The 18,088-nt window shown below is 34.9% G+C and overlaps 1 protein-coding gene across 7 annotated transcripts in view; it reads left to right on the top strand.

Annotated features, from left to right (window-relative positions):
- MTF2 (metal response element binding transcription factor 2) overlaps positions 1–17,622 on the top strand; it is a 66,070-nt gene extending 48,448 nt beyond the window's left edge. For 5 of the 7 annotated variants that reach the window (XM_047785284.1, XM_047785289.1, XM_047785285.1 and 2 more), the window contains 6 exons: positions 6,681–6,748; positions 8,854–9,024; positions 12,695–12,800; positions 12,917–12,969; positions 13,082–13,186; positions 15,194–17,622. In XM_047785284.1, the coding sequence (XP_047641240.1) occupies positions 6,681–6,748; positions 8,854–9,024; positions 12,695–12,800; positions 12,917–12,969; positions 13,082–13,186; positions 15,194–15,551 (861 nt within the window). In that variant the 3' untranslated portion in view covers positions 15,552–17,622. The remainder of the gene's footprint in view (positions 1–6,680; positions 6,749–8,853; positions 9,025–12,694; positions 12,801–12,916; positions 12,970–13,081; positions 13,187–15,193) is intronic. The other 2 variants (XM_047785286.1, XM_047785287.1) reach the window with 2 other exon arrangements.
- The last annotated feature ends 466 nt before the right edge of the window (positions 17,623–18,088 follow it).

Here is an 18,088-nt window from a genome sequence, read left to right as displayed (position 1 = left end):
ATAGTGAGACCCAGAAGCAGAGTTAGAATAACAAGTTAAAGGGGTTACCTTGTGGCACAGTTGGTTAAGGATCTGGCTTTGTCACTTTATCCTGGTTAAGGATGAGGCTTAGGTCGCTGCTCTGGTGCAGGCGTGATCCCTGGCCTGGGAACTTCCACATTTTTGGGAGTATGGGTGTGGACAAAAAAAGAAGAAGAAGAAGTAGTTGGAGAGTTGAAGCTATCTGAGTTGAGTTGGAGATTACCACTCTCATTCTGGCATCTTGTTTTGCTTTTCATTTTGGGAAGTGTAACCACTTATGCTGGTTTACAGAGTCATTTTTTTTTTTTTAAAGAGTATAAAAGTTAATGCATGTTCATTGAAGGTTTTGAATCTACAGAGTAGCACAAAAAAGAAACTAACTAGAATAACATTAATATTTACCTTATTTTTTAGCACTTATTTAGAGTTATTAAAATACAAATATTGACTACTCTTAGTTTAACTAAAATATTTGTTTTATAATATGTGGAATTAGATGTGTGACTCTTAGTTATGTATTACTTTTCGAGGTAAATATTATGTAAACTGATGTGAAATTTAGGAAGGATTTTTGAATTTGTAGCTCTTAGACATGAGGCAGTTTATGAGGTTTACATCAAATAAAATACCAAGGATTTTTTTGTCGTCTTGGGGTTTTATGGGGCATCAGGGAGCACATAATGCCCATTTATTTAAAAGTTAGTAGTAGATTATTTGCATAAAATTAAAACAAATACCTTTGGAATATTTAGATTTTAAAATCAGTTGAGCTAAGATGTTTTGACTGTTAGAAATTAGAATATAATTCTCTTATTAAGTTTTCTGCTAAAAGCGTCTTTTTTTTAGATGACATTTGAGAACAAGTGAATGACTTGTACACTTGATAAATTTTAATAAACTGATTAGTAATGGAAAAAAGAAGTATGCACCTGACTATTGTGTTCTTTATAGCCTTTTTAATTTTATTTTATTTTTATTTTTTGTCTTATTAGGGCCACACCCACGGCATATGGCGGTTCCCAGGCTAGGGGTCGAATCGGAGCTGTAGCTGCCAGCCTATGCCGGGAGCCACAGCAACACCAGATCTGAGCCGCGTCTGCAGTCAACTGTGTCACAGCTCACAGCAATGCTGGATCCTCAACCCACTGAGTGAGGCCAGGGATAGAACCCGCAACCTCATGGTTCCTATTTGAATTCATTTCTGCTATGCCACGGCAGGAACTCCATATAGTCATCTTAGTATTCAATGTTCTCATACATTTATTTGAAATTCTTTCTTTCTAGTTACGGTTCTTTCAGCACTTCATATGCAGATCATCTCTGTTCTTGTTAGTATACTTTATATTTTACATGATTTAATTCTGCACTGATTACTTCACATTGTCAGGGAACATGCATATATAAAAACTAAAGTTGTTTTATGCTTAAAATGCTATCTTAAATATTTAGAGTTTATTAAAGAGGCTGAAAATAAAAATAATAGTCATAATTAGTCTTTTAAAGAAGTGAGTTCAGTTTATGAATTTCATGTATCTCAGTTCTCCTGAGCTTCTGATATATATCAGAAAAAGTTTTATTTCAGCAATAGATACATTTTTATCCTCTGTAACCAATGAGAGAATGTCTTAGAAGTAAGAGATTTCAGTTTCTTATTCTTTGTCAAAATAGAAAAGTGTACCTCTTTTTATTTAAAAATTAAGAAAAACGTGATTAATCTAACTTTACAACAGAAAAGTTTTCTGAAGATTATTTCCATTTTGAGGGTGGGCATCAAATTTATTATCAGAACAAGTGACTTTCCAATAACTTTTCATCGCTTTCTTTGCATTAAAAAAAAAATCAGAATTCTTAGCTTAGTTATCTCATCTTCAGAAGAGTTATTTACAGATGGAAGTCCAGGTTTTAATTCTCTATGTGAATATTTTACATCTTAATATTGTAGTTGTAATTGGCTTTTGAGTGAGATTTTAAAGATAAAGAGACTTAAAGTTTGTGTTAGTAATATTTCATTGATTTTTATTTACTTTACTTTTAAATGTTTATAGTAATAGAAACAAAAATAATACAAAAAATGTATTATTCCAAATTATTAAAGTAGTAAATCTTGGTTAATTGAAATTGAGTTGCAAGTTGAATTTTGTCACTAACTCAAAATCAGGTTAATAAAAATTTCTTTTTGTTTATACTTGTATTCAAAATCTTCTTAAAAAGTAGCATTAATTACAGTTGTCCCATGATATCCATGGGAGAGCGATTCTAGACCCCCTTTGGGTACCAAAATCTGAGAATACTCTAGTCACTCACATAAAATGATGTGGTATAGTTGGCCCTTCATATCTGATTGATTTTTCACCATTGGAACCCATGGATACTGAAGGCCAACTGTATTTTCAAAACATGTGTGTTACTGTATGTACATTATAGGCGTACCTCAGAGATAACAGGTTTTAGTTCCAGGCTACTACAAAAAGGCAAATCACAGTAAAGTGAATCACGGATTGTTTGATTTCCTGGTGTATATGAAAGTTACAATTGCACTACACTGTAGTCTGTTAAGTGTGCAATAGCATCATGTCAAAAAAAAAAAAGCAATATACATACCTTAATTTGAATATAATGCTGTTGCAAAAATGGTGCTGATAGACTCGCTTGAGGCAGGGTTGCCATGAACCTTTAGTTTGTAAAAAACACAGTATCTGTGACATGCAATCAAGTGAGGTTCGATGAAGGGAGGTATGCCTGTATTGATTGAGTTGGAATACTCAAGTTCATTTGAACATTGATTCTTGTAATTCATGCTATAGATTATATGACAGACATTTTAGAGTCTGTGTTTGAGAGAGTCCAGTTGACTCTTGAAGAACATGGGGTTGGGGCACAAACCCTCTGCAGTTGAAAATGGTTATGTGACTAGAGCTGACCTGCCCTTCTGCAGTTCTTCACCCCAGATTCAACCAGCCACAGTGTACTACTGTAGTGTAGGTGTTTAGTGAAAAAAAGAGCTGTGCATGAGTGGACTCACGTAATTCAAACCCTTGTTGTTCAGGGGTCAACTATATATCCTTTCATTCCAAAAAGATGAAACATTAATGTACCATATGTTTTGTTTTTAATTGATTATTTTCAGGATTGCTGTGAAGAGAAGCTGAAACTTGTAGAACATATTAGAACATAGTGCTAACTTTATACCGTTTCTTTTTTTCTTTCTTTTTTTTGTCTTTTTTTTTTGCTATTTCTTTGGGTTGCTCCCGCGGCATATGGAGGTTCCCAGGCTAGGGGTCTAATCGGAGCTGTAGCCGCCAGCCTATGCCAGAGCCACAGCGCAGGATCCGAGCCGCATCTGCAACCTATACCACAGCTCACAGCAATGCCGGATCCTTAACCCATTGAGCAAGGGCAGAGATTGAACCCGAAACCTCATGGTTCCTAGTCGGATTCATTAACCACTGCACCACGACGGGAACTCCTATACTGTTTCTTAAACATCTTAAACATACTGTTTCTTTTTAAACATCTTTGAGATTTGGTGCCTTAAAGATTATCATATAGACTGAAGTATAGCTATTTGAGAAACTACCATGTTTTAAATCATTTTTGAGATAGTAAAAACATCTAACACTTGACACCCCAAATAAAAGTTAAGGTTTTTATATAGAAGAAGTATTTAGAATGAGTTTGTACTAGATTGCTCTTGGACATTACGATGAGATATTAGTAGGTTTTGAAATCTATCTATTATCATTTTCTTTGATTCCTAATTTGATTTGAAATTTTAGTTCTGTGTGGACCATCCACTTTTCTGTTAACTGTGGTCTTAAATTTTAAGCACCCAAAGGTGGATAGAAGAGCAGTGTGTTGTGTGCCACCTCGCTTGAAGGATGCAGGGAGAAAAGCATAGATAAAACCCAAATGAAATACTATGCCAGAAACAGTGTTTTGGCCAGAGATAAATATAGTATAGTACAGGTGATATAATACTTTTAAGTGCAGATTACAAGGAATATGGTTAAAAGCATATGCTTGTGGCCCTTGCGTGTTATGTATTAGCATACGTATATATATATGTTGGCAGACAAATTACTTAAGCTCTTTGGCATACTTAAGCCTAGGTGGCATGGAATTCAGTATTGGTAATTGAAGGGTGTCTTTTATGGAAGGGAAGAGTTTTAACTACATAATAGTATGTATATCTTGTACAGAAATATGCAACCCTGAAAGTGAAAACATAGTGTGATATTAGTGTCTATAGGGGGAGGAACAAAAATTACTATTTTCAAAGAATACATGTTTTATAAACATATTCAGATGGAAGAACTAGAATACAATGTTCTTCTAATACAGATTATTTGGTTTACATTATGACACTTGCACTCTTAGTTTTCAAAATACAGAAAGGGAGCCCTGGACTGCATTATCCGAGTTGAAATAAACAGTCCTGTGCTGAATAGTCCTGGAGTGCTGAAGGTACTTACAGATAAAATTTCTGGGAAACCATAGAGAATAAGTACCAAAAGAAATGAGAGTTCATTGTGATTTTCAAAAGGAAAAAGGTGTGGATATGAGAAATTAGAAACTTTTGTGGTTGAATGTCAGCAAAATTGTAGACCAGAGTTTTCATATAAAGATTTTAAAAGCAATAAAAAACACCACTAATTAATTAGAATAAGTCATGTTAAATACCCTGTGTTTGTTTGTTTGGTTTTGGTATGATTAACAACACTGATGTCAAGTGGTAACGCGCATGGTATAGACCTGGTACAACTCAGTTTCGTATGAGATACTGAAATGTGAGCTGGTCCCCATAAAAATTGAATGGATTTGTAACTAATTAAATAATAGTAACAAAAACAGTTAATGGCTTGGAAATATTCTTTCAGGGAGATACTAAGGGAAAGCCAGGGTTTTTTGTCTTTACTTCAGGAAAGATGACAGGATCAAAAGAAAAGATCATTTCGAACACTGAGCAGAAAGAAAAATCAAATTAACAGCAGTTATAAAATTTTGTTTTTAGGTTTAAATATACAAACAATAATATGAAAGAAGCAGTATATAATAGATTCTTGGCTTGAGAGCAGTTCATCTGCTAAGATTTTAGAGTTAGGTGGGAGTGGGGATGAGGAAAAGGGTGGAATTATTTGGCGAATAAGCTTAATATGAAATAATCATGTGATGAGGCTGCTAAAAACTTTAACCCAATCTTAAACATAAACACGATAGCTAGTGTCTGTCACATATTTGAAGGACCATCTTATAAAAGAGGGGATGGAAGAGTTTAGGAAGGAAGGTTTTGTTCACCCTGGAATGGACTCCTTCATTGACTGCCTCATTAACTTTCATCAGTGGTACTACTTAAACCAAGGTTGCATGACTGTCAGAACTGTAAAAGGGATTGCAGTATTAGTGAAAACTGGAATTACATCTTGGGTCACTTTTTAAAGTTTGAGCCTGTTACTCTTCCTTAAATAGACATTCTCTATTGTTGGACAGTTGAGAAATTAGAGTAGGAAGGTGTGGTGTGGTAGAGTGGAATGAGCACAAAACTGCCTGTGCTGTCTTGCCTTTTCTGTCTCGCTCTTTCTCCCCTCACCCCCCTTTTTAAAGTAGCCAACAGAGGCACAGAATGTGCTTTCAGTGAATGTTGAATGAATGTACTTGTCACTTGGGTTTAGTTTCCAGCTCTCACTAACCAACCATGAAAATTTGAGCAGTGTGACCTTCATATCTGTTTAATCTGTAAAATAAAAGATTTGGAGTAAATGCCTTTATAAGTCTCTTCTACCGTCAGTATTCTATTTGACAGATTTGTTTGTTCTTTTTACTTGAAACATTTCTGAGGTTTGGGAGTTTCAACTGGTAAAGAAAAGTACTGGCAGTAATTTTGAAAGTCGGTGATATTTTGGAAGTTTTGTTTGTTTTAGTTTTTGTAGCTTTGATTGCAGATTTTTTTTAAATTTTTTTTTTTTCTATTGGGACCCTTTCTTTAAACTTTGAAGAAAAGGCACAAATGACTCTGAAAGAAACCTTTTTGGAACAAAATAGAAAGTCTTCTAAAATTGAATTGTTTAGGTTTTAAAATGGTGTGTGATAAAAAATTACTGAGTCATTTTGGGTTTTAGAGGTAACAGAAGTGTGTATTTTTTATGAAAGTAAAATCCCCAAATTTCATTTACTTGTTAAAATCATAGAGATTATTGGTTTGTGTTAATAGTAGAAGTATTGGGAGATAAAATGCCATGTTTCTCATTACTTTTTTATACTCTTTCCTTTTAATATCTATTAAAAGCTTTTATGCTTGATTTTGAAGTAATTATTTCCCAGGTTATAGAATTAAACTGTATTTGATGATAACTAATAATAAAATCCAATTTTTATTGTATTTTACAGTTAAATTCTTTCAGGCATATCATTTGATCCATACAAGTACTGGTAAAGTAATTAGTGTAGGATTTATACTCCCTTTTCTATAGGTGAGAAAACAAGCCTTGAGATGTTAAATGGATTTAGGTCACAGAGCTAGTCAGTGAGGACCTGGAATTAGAATTTAGATTTTCTGACTGCTAGTCAGGACATTTCTGCATTGCATTGCCTCTGTCTAGCGCTTGTGTATTAATTAATTGATGAAATTGTAGTGCGTTAAATTGTTTCTTGATACTTCACAGCTGGCAGACACACCAAAATCTGAAAGATATGAGCATGTTCTGGAGGCATTAAATGATTACAAGACCATGTAAGTTGATTTATTTTATGTACCCCTATGAGGGAGACATTAGTAGGTATAAGGAATAATGGCATTGTTTAAGAATTGTGGGATTCCTGTGTAGAGCTAGTACATACCATTTAAAACTTTTTAATGTCCTCTTTTTCAGTCAGAGTAAAGCGGTGATTCTCAGGGGTTGGAGAAGGAAGAACAGTCCTCCAGGAATGGTGGATGGGAGGCATAGCAGTATCTCAGGGGAATTTGGTCTGCTGAGTTGAAAAAGCATTCTCAGTAATGACTTGTTTTTATAATTTAATCCACTGAAAGTAAAATAAAATCTTGGTAGCTAGTAGGAATAGATTAAAAAGGTATATATTGTAGAGAATATGGGTTTAAAATGATTGAGGTCTGCTATAGTTTTAAGATTATTGTTATCGGTGATGTAAGTTTTTGATAATTAAGTGATAATGTTTGATTTATTCTTATAGACATCTTTTCCTTTTTTTTAAAAACCAGCATATCTACATTTTTTAAAAAAATTGCAAAATACAATAGAAATAATATTTTAAATGTATACGTTAGTTCCAACCAGCCATTGAATTACAGCATTTTTGTTTGTAACAAGTTGCTTTTTTTGAACTTCGCAACATTTCTTCATTAATAAATGTTATGGAGTTCCCTGGTGGCTCAGCCAGTTAAGGATCTGGCATTGTCACTGCTTTGGCTCAGGTTGCTGCTGTGATGTGAATTTGATCCCTGGCCTAGGAGTTTTTTAATGCCACAGGTGCGGTCAAAAAGAAAAGAAATGTAATTACAAGTGGTGAAGTTCCTGCTGTGGTGCAGTGGGTTAATGATCCGTCTTGTCTGTGGGGGCGCCAGTTTGATCCCTGGCCTGATGCAGTTGGTGGAGGATCCAACATTGCTGCATCTGTGGCGCAGGTCCCAGTGCCGGCTCAGATTCAATCACCGGCCTGGAAACTTCCTTATGGGGTGAGGGTGGCCAGAGAAAAAGGGAAAAAAAAAATTACAAGTGCCTGGGTCTTTAGGCCAGTTTAAAAAGCCATAAACTATCTGAGCAGTTACCATGCTGCTGATAAAAATACTTTAAGGGGCAGTGAATTCTGTAATGCAACTTAGTGTGCCAGAAATGTATCTGTTTCTGATATGGTGGAAATAAGGGCTTCTCTTTCTCAAATATTTATAAAAGTAAAAGAATGATCCAAAAGTTTGGTAGTGGTTCTTGTGGCCAGTCAGGCTCTAGTAGAGCTAAGGGTGGTGTTTTGGAATAAGAACCCTAAAGGACTTTGGGGAAGGGTTAAGAAGCATGTTTTTCAGCGACGTAAGCCCAGACCAAAATAGCACTTCTCTGCTCCAGGTTATTTCCAGTTCCAGATCTGACATACTAGACACTCATTTTATTTTCTGGGCCTCTAGAATTGGTCTCCTACTTCCTTTTCTAATGCTATCACTTACTACTTTCTGACCAGGGTTTTTCTCCTCACAGATCTACTCTGAAACAATTTTTCTTTTCCTAAACATTTTTGAGATTTTTTTTTTAACAAATGACACTAAAAATATGGAAAAACATATTCGGACTAAAAAGACACTGCTCTCTACTTCCTTCCTTCAAAAAGTTAGATGCTATGTTTTAAAGAGAAAAATAGACCTGGAGGAATTCCTGCTGTGGCACATCTGGTTAAGGATCCAACATTGTCTCTGTAGCGGCTAGGGTCGCTGCTGAGGCATGGGTTCATTCCCTAGCCCAGTGCAGTGGGTTAAGGGTCTGGTGTTGCTGTAGCTGTGGTGTAGGTTGCAGCTGCAGCTCAGATTCAGTCCCTGGCTTGGAAACTTCTATGTGCCACCGAGGGTGGCATAAGAAAAGAAAAGAAAAGTGGACCTGTATTATTTTCCCTTCTGATACTATTCCTTTCTCCCTGCTCCCCCATCATATTCTACTGTGGACTGGCTCTGGGGCAGATAAGAATCAAAAAAAAGCAAGAGGGCAAGAGTCAATGTTTCTAGTCTTGGGTGGACTTTCATGTGTAAAGGCTTTATATCTGAAAGTTAAGACTTAGGGTCTGCCATGTATATGTGTTCAGTTTTTAAATTTTTAGTTAATTTTTTCAAAAATTTAGGTTTATGTCTGGGAAAGAAATAAAGAAGAAGAAGCATTTGTTTGGGTTGCGAATTCGTGTTCCTCCTGTGCCACCAAATGTGGCTTTCAAAGCAGAGAAAGAACCTGAAGGAACATCCCATGAATTTAAAATTAAAGGCAGAAAGGCATCCAAACCTATATCTGATTCAAGGTAAAAGTTGATCTGTGGCTTAGTTTTTCTCTTTAGCTTATTTGTAACTAAAAATGTGTTATTTAGTTTCATTAGTATATTTGAAAATACCAGTGGCAGTTACCCTGATTTGTTGCTTTGTTTATAATTTTTTCTTTGGACAAGGTACAAGGAGTTAATGCTAGATGTTTATTCACTTACTTTAGATCTGAGGCTTCTTAGGAATAGGCCCTATTGATTTCGTTAGCAAATAGCTTAAGTACTGGCCTGTTCATTTGTTTGTTCATTTCTCATTCGTTTTTCATTCATTCCATTTATTAAGCACCTTACTATCTAAGTGCTGGAGAAACAATAACAAATGAGACTTTCTGCCCTGATGGCGTTTCCATTATAGCGGGGAGGAAAGGTGACAAGTAAAATAGTTACAGGTCATGCTGATGCTATTTAGGAAATGGCAAACAGATTTAGACTGTACTGGAACTGTACTGGGATGGATAGAGATGAAGTGGTCTACTCTAAGGAGGCTTAATGGTATTTAAGCTGAAATTTAAAAAATAAGAATGACCTAACAACGTGAAGAACATCCAGGTAGGAGAATTAACAAGTGTGAACGCTCTGAGGTGTATATGTCCTAGGAAATCATGGGAAGCTAGTTGAGGTATAAATGAGAGGCTAGTGAGGGCTAGAGTAGCATTGGGTGTTGGAAAAGTTGGGTAGGGCTTGGTCATGTAGAGTTTCATAGGTCTCATAAGGAGTTTGGAGCTATTTAAAGATGTAAGCAGATTGGATTATCCTTTAAAAATACTTTTTTGGGGCGCTCTTTGGAAAACAGATATATGTTGAGGTAAGAGTAGAAGCAAGAGAATTTAAGACTTTTCAGATGTTGAGAGGTAGGTAATGGTTGCTTATGCAAGTGGAGGTGGTAGCAGTCAAATAGAAGATAGATTCACAATCTCCATTGGAGGCGGAATTTGTTGGCTTTGAACTACATTTATGAAAGGGAGAAATGAAGTTATACAATGCCGAAATTTCTGACTTGAGCCACTGGTGGGTAGTGGTGTCTGTTACCAGATTTTGGCAAGGTGAATAAGCATTCTTCTATTACATACTCATTGCGTTTGAGATTCTTATGAGGAATATCTAGGTGATGATGACGTTAGATACAGGCAACTTAGTGTATGATTCTGGAGCTCAGGAGAGATCAGGACACGTGATGTAAACTTGGAAGCTGATTTATAAAGCTATGAGAATGGATGAAAGATGACTTCATCTTTCTAGATGTAGAGAGGGAGAAGAGAAGAGAATATGGCCCAGAATAATGTCCTAATATCATTTAGAGATTTGCAAGAAGTGAAATGAAGGGAGGGAACAATAGAATGAATGATCAGTGAAATAAGGGAAACCAGCAAAGTTCAATATTATGAAAACCAAGAGGAGAATGTTTCGAGCAAGATGGATATATTAAATAGTACTGAATGCTGCTGAGAGGTGGGTTAAGATGAGAGAAAGATGTATTGGATAAGATAACATTCTGTACAGTGACAAAAACAATTCTCCTTGAGAGGTAAAGATTGGTCTAGGTCAGAGTGTGATGAATTCAGTACTGCCCAATTTATATATCACAACTGGGCTTTTTCTACACTAAGGGATGTGGACACATTCAAAATGATGATGGCGATGCTAAAGGAAAAACGGAGAAAGCAAATAATCTTTAAGAATTCTGAAAGAAGAAAATAGGGTATGTGTCATCATCTCAGAAGTAGTTTTGCTGTACTGTAAAGGGAAGTAGACAAATGGAATGGAAGCTGGATCAAGTGATGGTTTTTCAATAGATAGAAGATAATTGTGACCTGTTATTCTGTGTGAGTTGGAATGATCCAGTGGAGAAGGTGAGATTGGTATAGTAGAGAGGGGAGGTAATTGAAGATACTGTAAAGTCTTTGAGAAGCCAAAAGGGACAGGATTTAAAGCCTGAATGTGGGAGTGGCCTTTGGTAAGAGGACTTAACAACTCTTCTGTTGAAATGGAGTGAAAAAGGAGAATATGGGTGCAGATACTGATTCTTCTAGATTTAGTATTTGGAAGGTGACTGAAGTCATTGCCTGGTAGCTTCTGTTTTGTCAAGCAGATGATGTGGCAAAGATAGCTGAGAGGGACATTTAAGGAGCAAGTACGAGATAATTATCTTAGAGAGTTAAGAAAATAACTGCAGAGGGTTGACCGTTATATCCATCTGAGGTGGTAATAAAGTAGATATTGCTTTAAGAGTTTGGTTTTTTTTTCTGCAGGAAAGAATACTTATGCATGTCACTTTTAAATTTAATCATTAATCTTTTTCTAGAAAGTGCCCATATTATGAATTATGAATCATTCCTATCATGATTTTGATAGGACACTCCACCTGTGGTAGTTATTAGGTCCATTTGATGCCAGCAGGTAATGGTTCAGTGTTTTTAAAAGGCATTCACAGTTCCTTCTGGGCCCTATGTGTGAATTGGTCCTTTTAATCTGAGAGTACTTTCCTTAGTCCAGGGGTCCTTTATCAATAACTGTTATGTTGATCATCTTTCAAAAATATATGTATATATACCTCATACATCTTATCCTTAAGACTTTTGATTACAGTGCTTGTTATTCTTCGTTTCTCTAGTTTCTCTACTTGCTCCTTCCTTGTACTTCCACCTTATTTTCCCCAACCTTAGTTTGGTGTGTGAAGGAATAGTCTTTTCCTAGTTTTCTCTAGTTCTCTCTAGCCTATTATTATAATATTTTTCCTTTACCTCGTTTTTTAATTGAATTTTCCTGGATAATGTTTTTGTAACAACACTTAACCTATTTTATTATCCTGCTTATATATACATTCATCTTATAACTGTACTGCAAACCCCTTAGCCCAGGGAATATCTTTGTATTTCTATTGTTAGTATCCCATTTATATGGAGATGTTTGTTGAATAGATGAAAACATGTTTTGTGTATTGATATTTGCCATTCTTCATTTCTAAATTAGACATGTCCTTAACCTGTTGCCTTTTTTCCCTCCCTATTGCTTGATACTTGTTCTTATGTCTCAAAATGGTTTTCTAGATCTTTCTAATTTTGCCCCTTGAATTACTTCCCTGCCCAATATATAAAGGATTCCTTACTCTTTTATGTTTTCCCTCGCTGGGCATCATTCTCTTTCTGATGTGTGTCATTCAGGAACCCATAGGCTGCCTCTCTTTTTAGCTGCTGTATTTTAAAATAGGTACTTCCTGGCTCCATGAGGTTAACTACTAAATTCATAATTTCTTTTAGTAGTAAATTTTTGGAATACCCCCTAGCACCTGTATGGTAATAACCTAAATGAAATAATTGAACTATTAGGAGTTTTGAAATCTTCCATCCAGTATAGTAGATGTTTTTGTTTGTTTCTGCTTTTATTTTTAAAATTTTAGGTGGTACATATTTTTCAGAATTGTATGAGAACTTTTTTTAGACCTTTCATAAATAAATATCTTAAATATTTAAATGAGAATGTATCTATGAAATTGACTAAACTTGTAGATTCATCTTAATTTTATTGTTTTTATGGTATTGTTAATATAAAAATTATAAGTATAATCTAATTATTACATAAGTAGAGCTGTAACTATATATTGTCTATTGTTGTCTTTTTGCAGAGATTAATACACAATGTTTTTCTGTTTCAGAGAAGTAAGCAATGGCATAGAAAAAAAAGGAAAGAAAAAGTCTGTAGGTCGTCCACCTGGCCCATACACAAGAAAAATGATTCAGAAAACTGCTGAGCCACCTTTGGTAAGAGGATATATTGGTATATGTTCACAGAGGAAAGTCTGCTTGAAATTACTGAGAAACTAATCTTTTCAGCTTACTTTCAAACCATGCTTTCAGTATGTTTTTTTATTTTTTAGGATAAGGAGTCAATTTCAGAGAATCCTACTTTGGATTTACCTTGTTCTATAGGGTAAATAGAAAGTTATTTTCTTCTAACCTAGGAATTTTCTTTTGGGGAGGGGATTAGTATTTCTATTGTTGTGTAATATAGTCGTTATACCATTTAAATTCTCTTGTCTCAGGAGAACTGAGGGAACTGCACATTCATCTAATACCTCAGATGTGGATTTCACGGGTGCTTCCAGCGCAAAAGAAACTACCTCGTCTAGCATTTCCAGGCATTATGGGTAGATATTTTATGTTCTTACTCTTAACTGATTTTCATCTAGACCTTTTCATTATTAAGTGATGACTAATAATTTGTAGCAATTCAAAGTTGACATTAAGTTTGTCTTTCAGCTTTTAAGAAGCAGTCTATAAGAAGATTCCTTAGGTTGTTAATATTCATCTGAATTTTTTTGCTTTTTGGAGCACAAACATTAAAATTTTCAAATTTGTCAGGAATTTTGCTATGTATCCATAGGAGACCCCAGAACCGAGCTGCATCTGGGACCTGTACCTCAGCTTGCAGCATTGCTGGATCCTTACTCACTGCGTGAGACCAGGGATTGAACCCTCGTTGTCAGGGACACTATGTCAGGTTCTTAACCCACTGAGCCACAAGGGGAACAGTAAAAGGATTTTAAACTCAGGATTTTTATCACTAGCAAACTCCCCCTCTAATATTTTATTTAACCTTACTCTTCAGAAAGACAATTTTTTCTTAAAGTCTGATAGGTCAGGTAAGAAGAGTTTAATTTACTTAGGGTCAGAGCTATGAGCTTGCAAGTTTTATACTTTTCCTTGTTTAATTTTTGTTCACAATTCAAAAACTGCTCTTGTAAATCATATAAAATTATAAATATTTAAAGGCTTAAAATGTAACTCATTTTCAAATGAGTTGTGAATAATAATAATGTGTAATAATAATGTGAGCTATTTTTTGGCCTCTTAACCAAGCATCGTGTTAAGGTTACATACACTGTCTTACTGAATTCATAAAACAGTGTTTTACTCAGCCGTAAAAAAGAACAAAATAATGTCATATGCAGCAACATGGATGGAACTAGAGACTCTCATATTGAGTGAAGTAAGTCTGAAAGAGAAAGACAAATACCATATGATAGCACTTATATCTGGACTCTAATATATGGCATAAATGAACCTTTCCACAGGAAAGAAAATCAGGGACTTGGAGAATAGACTTGTGGTTGCCAAGGGGGAGGGAGAGGGAGTGGGATGAATGGGGTGCTTGGGGTTCATAGATGCAGACTATTGCCTTTGGAATGGATTAGCAGTGAGATCCTGCTGTGTAGCACTGGGAACTACGTCTGGTCAGTTATGATGGAGCATGATAATGTGAGAAAAAAGAATGTATACATGTATGTGTAACTGGGTTACCATGCTGTATGTTAGAAAATTGAACATTGTAAACCAACTATAATGGAAAAAAATAAACATCATTATATATATGTTAAAAAAAGCAATTTTTGGAGTTATTCCTATTTTACAAACTAAGTTTTGGAGCGTGTTAGTAACAAGTCCAAGATGGCATGTTTATTAGCAAGTGTACAGAGCCAGGGATGTTAATTTGGGCAGTATGATTATAGTCTTTGAATTTAGCTGTTAAGCTATATTTTGCCTGTGTTTTCTAAGATCATAAAATTACTGAATTTCTGAACTCAGATTATCTAGTTCAGCCCCTTCAGTCAATATCTTTGCTTAAGAGAGCACAGAAGACAAGAGATTTAAATTTGACCAGTATCACATTGAGCTAGACCATGGGAATCCTGGCATCTAGTTTATGCTTATTCTAGTTCATCACATTACTTAACAGTAGGTCTAGCATTGGTAACCAAGGGACACTTTACACTAGCTCTGCCATCCGTTTAAGCACGCGGAAAGGTGTCTGGTATGTCATAGGTGCTTATTAAGTATTCATTGCATTGAGGGAAGGAATGATGAACTGTCTTCTTTTTAATGATGAAAACATTGACAAGACTTAACTTATGAATAGGGCCCCCTGGTAAGAATTTATCATTGGCCTCATAAATCAAAAATTTCCTCTGAGTCTTTTAAGCTTAGTAGTACATAGTTAAGGAAGAAAAGTTCTTCAAGGGTCAGACCCAAGAAGGTGATTGAATTTAATTTAATGAAGGCAGTGGTAATCCAATTTATGTAGCATTTGTTGTTTTGATTTGGCTGATTTTTTGTATTGGCAAGGGTAGATAATTGGGGCCTGATTTGCTCTGCAGATTATCTGACTCCAGAAAAAGAACTCGTACAGGAAGATCTTGGCCTGCTGCAATTCCACATTTACGGAGGAGAAGGGGTCGTCTTCCAAGAAGAGCACTCCAGACTCAGAACTCAGAAATTGTAAAAGATGATGAAGGCAAAGAGGATTACCAGATTGATGACCTCAACACGGAGATTTTGAATAACTTAGCAGATCAGGAGTTACAACTCAATCATCTAAAAAACTCCATTACCAGTTATTTTGGTGCTGCAGGTAGAATAGCATGTGGTGAAAAATACCGAGTATTGGCTCGTCGGGTGACACTTGATGGAAAGGTGCAGTATCTTGTGGAATGGGAAGGAGCAACTGCATCCTGACTGTAGGACTGAACATTATGTTCACTGCACTCTCATTTTCTGTAGGTACAGTTCAAAGCCCTAAAGGAGTCTGGCTTTTACTATCTTTCTTAAAAAAAAAAAAAAAAAAAAAAGTCAAAAAAAATCACTTAAGGAGATGATATTAGCCTTAACATGTACCTGTCAATGTTATGGATATTGTCATAAAAAGATATCTTTTAAAAATCAGAACAGAGACTTAATTTTTTAAATCTTAAGATTTGTAGAATGTTTCTAGGATAGGGTATTAAAAATGATTCAAACCCATGCATGGTGTTAGATAATTTTTCTAATTATTCCATTGAGTCAGTTTTTGTGGTTAGTGGTTATCAGAGCAAACAGATCATGTAGATAGATAGCACAAGTATTTGGAAAAACATTGTCTGTTTTGTTACCAAAATGTTGGAAAAAAATTTATTTCAGTACCTTTTAGATTTCATAAAGTGCAGTGTATATAATGCCTACTAAAAGACTGTAAAATATTGAAATTTTCTTTCAAGCAAAGTGTAAAAAATATATTGAGCCTGTAAATTGCTCTGTGACTAGACTTCATTGTCGTCTTAATATATTCTTTGCATGTGCATATATATACACACATGTGTATATATATGTGTGTGATTGATTATGTGACCTATGCAATACAAATTATGGGAATGGGCAGCTTTGGAGTATATATCCCATAATTCTTTTTTCAGGAATAGTTGCAGTATTTACACAGCAGCATTTCTTCTCAGGCTTTTATTGGGTGCTGTTGCTTGCTATGTATGAAGAGAAATGTGTCAGACGAGTTTAGTGTGTTCTGAAGAAGGGTGTGAACAACAGTGTTCATGGGCTTTTAGAATGCTTTTCACTTTCAGTCCTTGTAACTCAGCTGTTCAATACCTAAAACAAATTCAAATAGTATGAACATTATCTCCTACTAGAAGTAACATTTTCAAGTTTTCATGGCACATTATGATTGTAAATGTTTCTCAGTTTTAACAGTAAGTCTATAGGAGTCCCCTGAAGATTCCTGACATGTCTGTAGTAACTGTTAGTCATGTTGAATTAAGTGTAGTATGAACAAAGTATTTTATTGCACAGGGTTAACAAACAGTGTGTTGCCTGCGGAGGCAACTACTGTTTTATTACAACATTACCTCTTGTTTTTATAAAGTGTACCAAGATTTAAATTGATAACTTTATTTTACATGTTAAAAAAAAAAAGTTTCTTTTATCACCAGTGTTAGAGTTGTCTTCTGTTTCTTTTTGTTTTGTTTTGTTTGTTTGTTTTCTTTTTTAGCCAAAGAGTAAACAGAAGAATATTCTTATTTTGGTGGCTGTTCATTTTACTCTTAAAAACGATTGGTGGATTTTAGCCTAAAAATTGGAGAATTTGCCGCCAAAATGAAAAATATGTATAGTGATTACAGAGCAGTAAAAATGTGGGTTAGTACTTATTTATTCCATTGATTGCTTATTTGACTGTTTATAAAGAAAGTTGCTTTATTTCTTTAAACATCTTCAAAAGATGACCTTTTCTTGTCACATTATAGCCAAAAGAAGCAGAGAACTTCGTAGTCCTGCATTTGGTTCCTGGTTGGCCAGGTATAAATGAGCTTTACAAAAGTGCAAATTAAGAACTGTCACTTCTGTTTACCTCCACCAAAACTTGATTTTCCCCTAGCTATTAATTTAAAGTTGCCTTTCCTGCAGCTGCAATATTTTGAATAACACACAGAGTTTGTGTTGATTTTGAATGTTTGTTTATATCTAGGGGTAATGGAAAATGTAAATCCCGTGTAACCTTATTCACTCCACCTGTATCATATTATTTCATTTGCCCCAAAGTCCTTTAATTCTAACTGAACACCAGCAGTATTTTTAGTCATTCTTTCTTTAGCATACCTGGAAGATGATTTATTAAGCTGAACTGTCTTTAGACGTAATTATTGTGAATGTCTGTTTTATTTTATCTTGGTGGTTCACATGGCTCTGATGTTCAGTTTGTATTTTTGGAATTGCTTTACTTAGAATTAAAACAGACCAACATTAAATGTGTGTATTTTTTAAAGAGCTAATGAGTTTTGCTTCTGTATTTGCCTGAAAATACACACTGGTGCAGTAGATGACTGCTTTTATTTAGCCAGGGAGCTATGGAGTTTCCAGTTCCCTTGTAAATATGGTCACTTAAATTAATCTTTATAAAACTTTTATTTTCTTATGTCCCCTAAATAGTAATCATAATTGCATGTTCATCTTAAATGATCTTTTAAAGACATAAACCATGTTTAGCTAGCTTGTACACTTTTACTTGAAAGATAGTATATCTCCCCTGACCCCAAACTTCAAAAAAAAAGTTCTTACTTTTCAACTATGATTTCTTTTCAGAAGATGTCAGGCTTCACATAAAAGGATTTCCTTTTTCCCCCTAAAAAGCTTTGCCCCTCAACTACTGAAAGAAAAGATGTAAAAATAATAATACTTTATTTTAATTCTGTTTTTACTCAAAACAGAATATAAATATATAAATATCCTGA

The sequence above is a fragment of the Phacochoerus africanus genome, chromosome 6 (assembly GCF_016906955.1).
Source record: "Phacochoerus africanus isolate WHEZ1 chromosome 6, ROS_Pafr_v1, whole genome shotgun sequence".
Lineage (NCBI taxonomy): Eukaryota > Metazoa > Chordata > Mammalia > Artiodactyla > Suidae > Phacochoerus > Phacochoerus africanus.
Note: the sequence above shows the minus strand (reverse complement) of the source record. Positions and strands in the feature narration are given on the sequence as shown.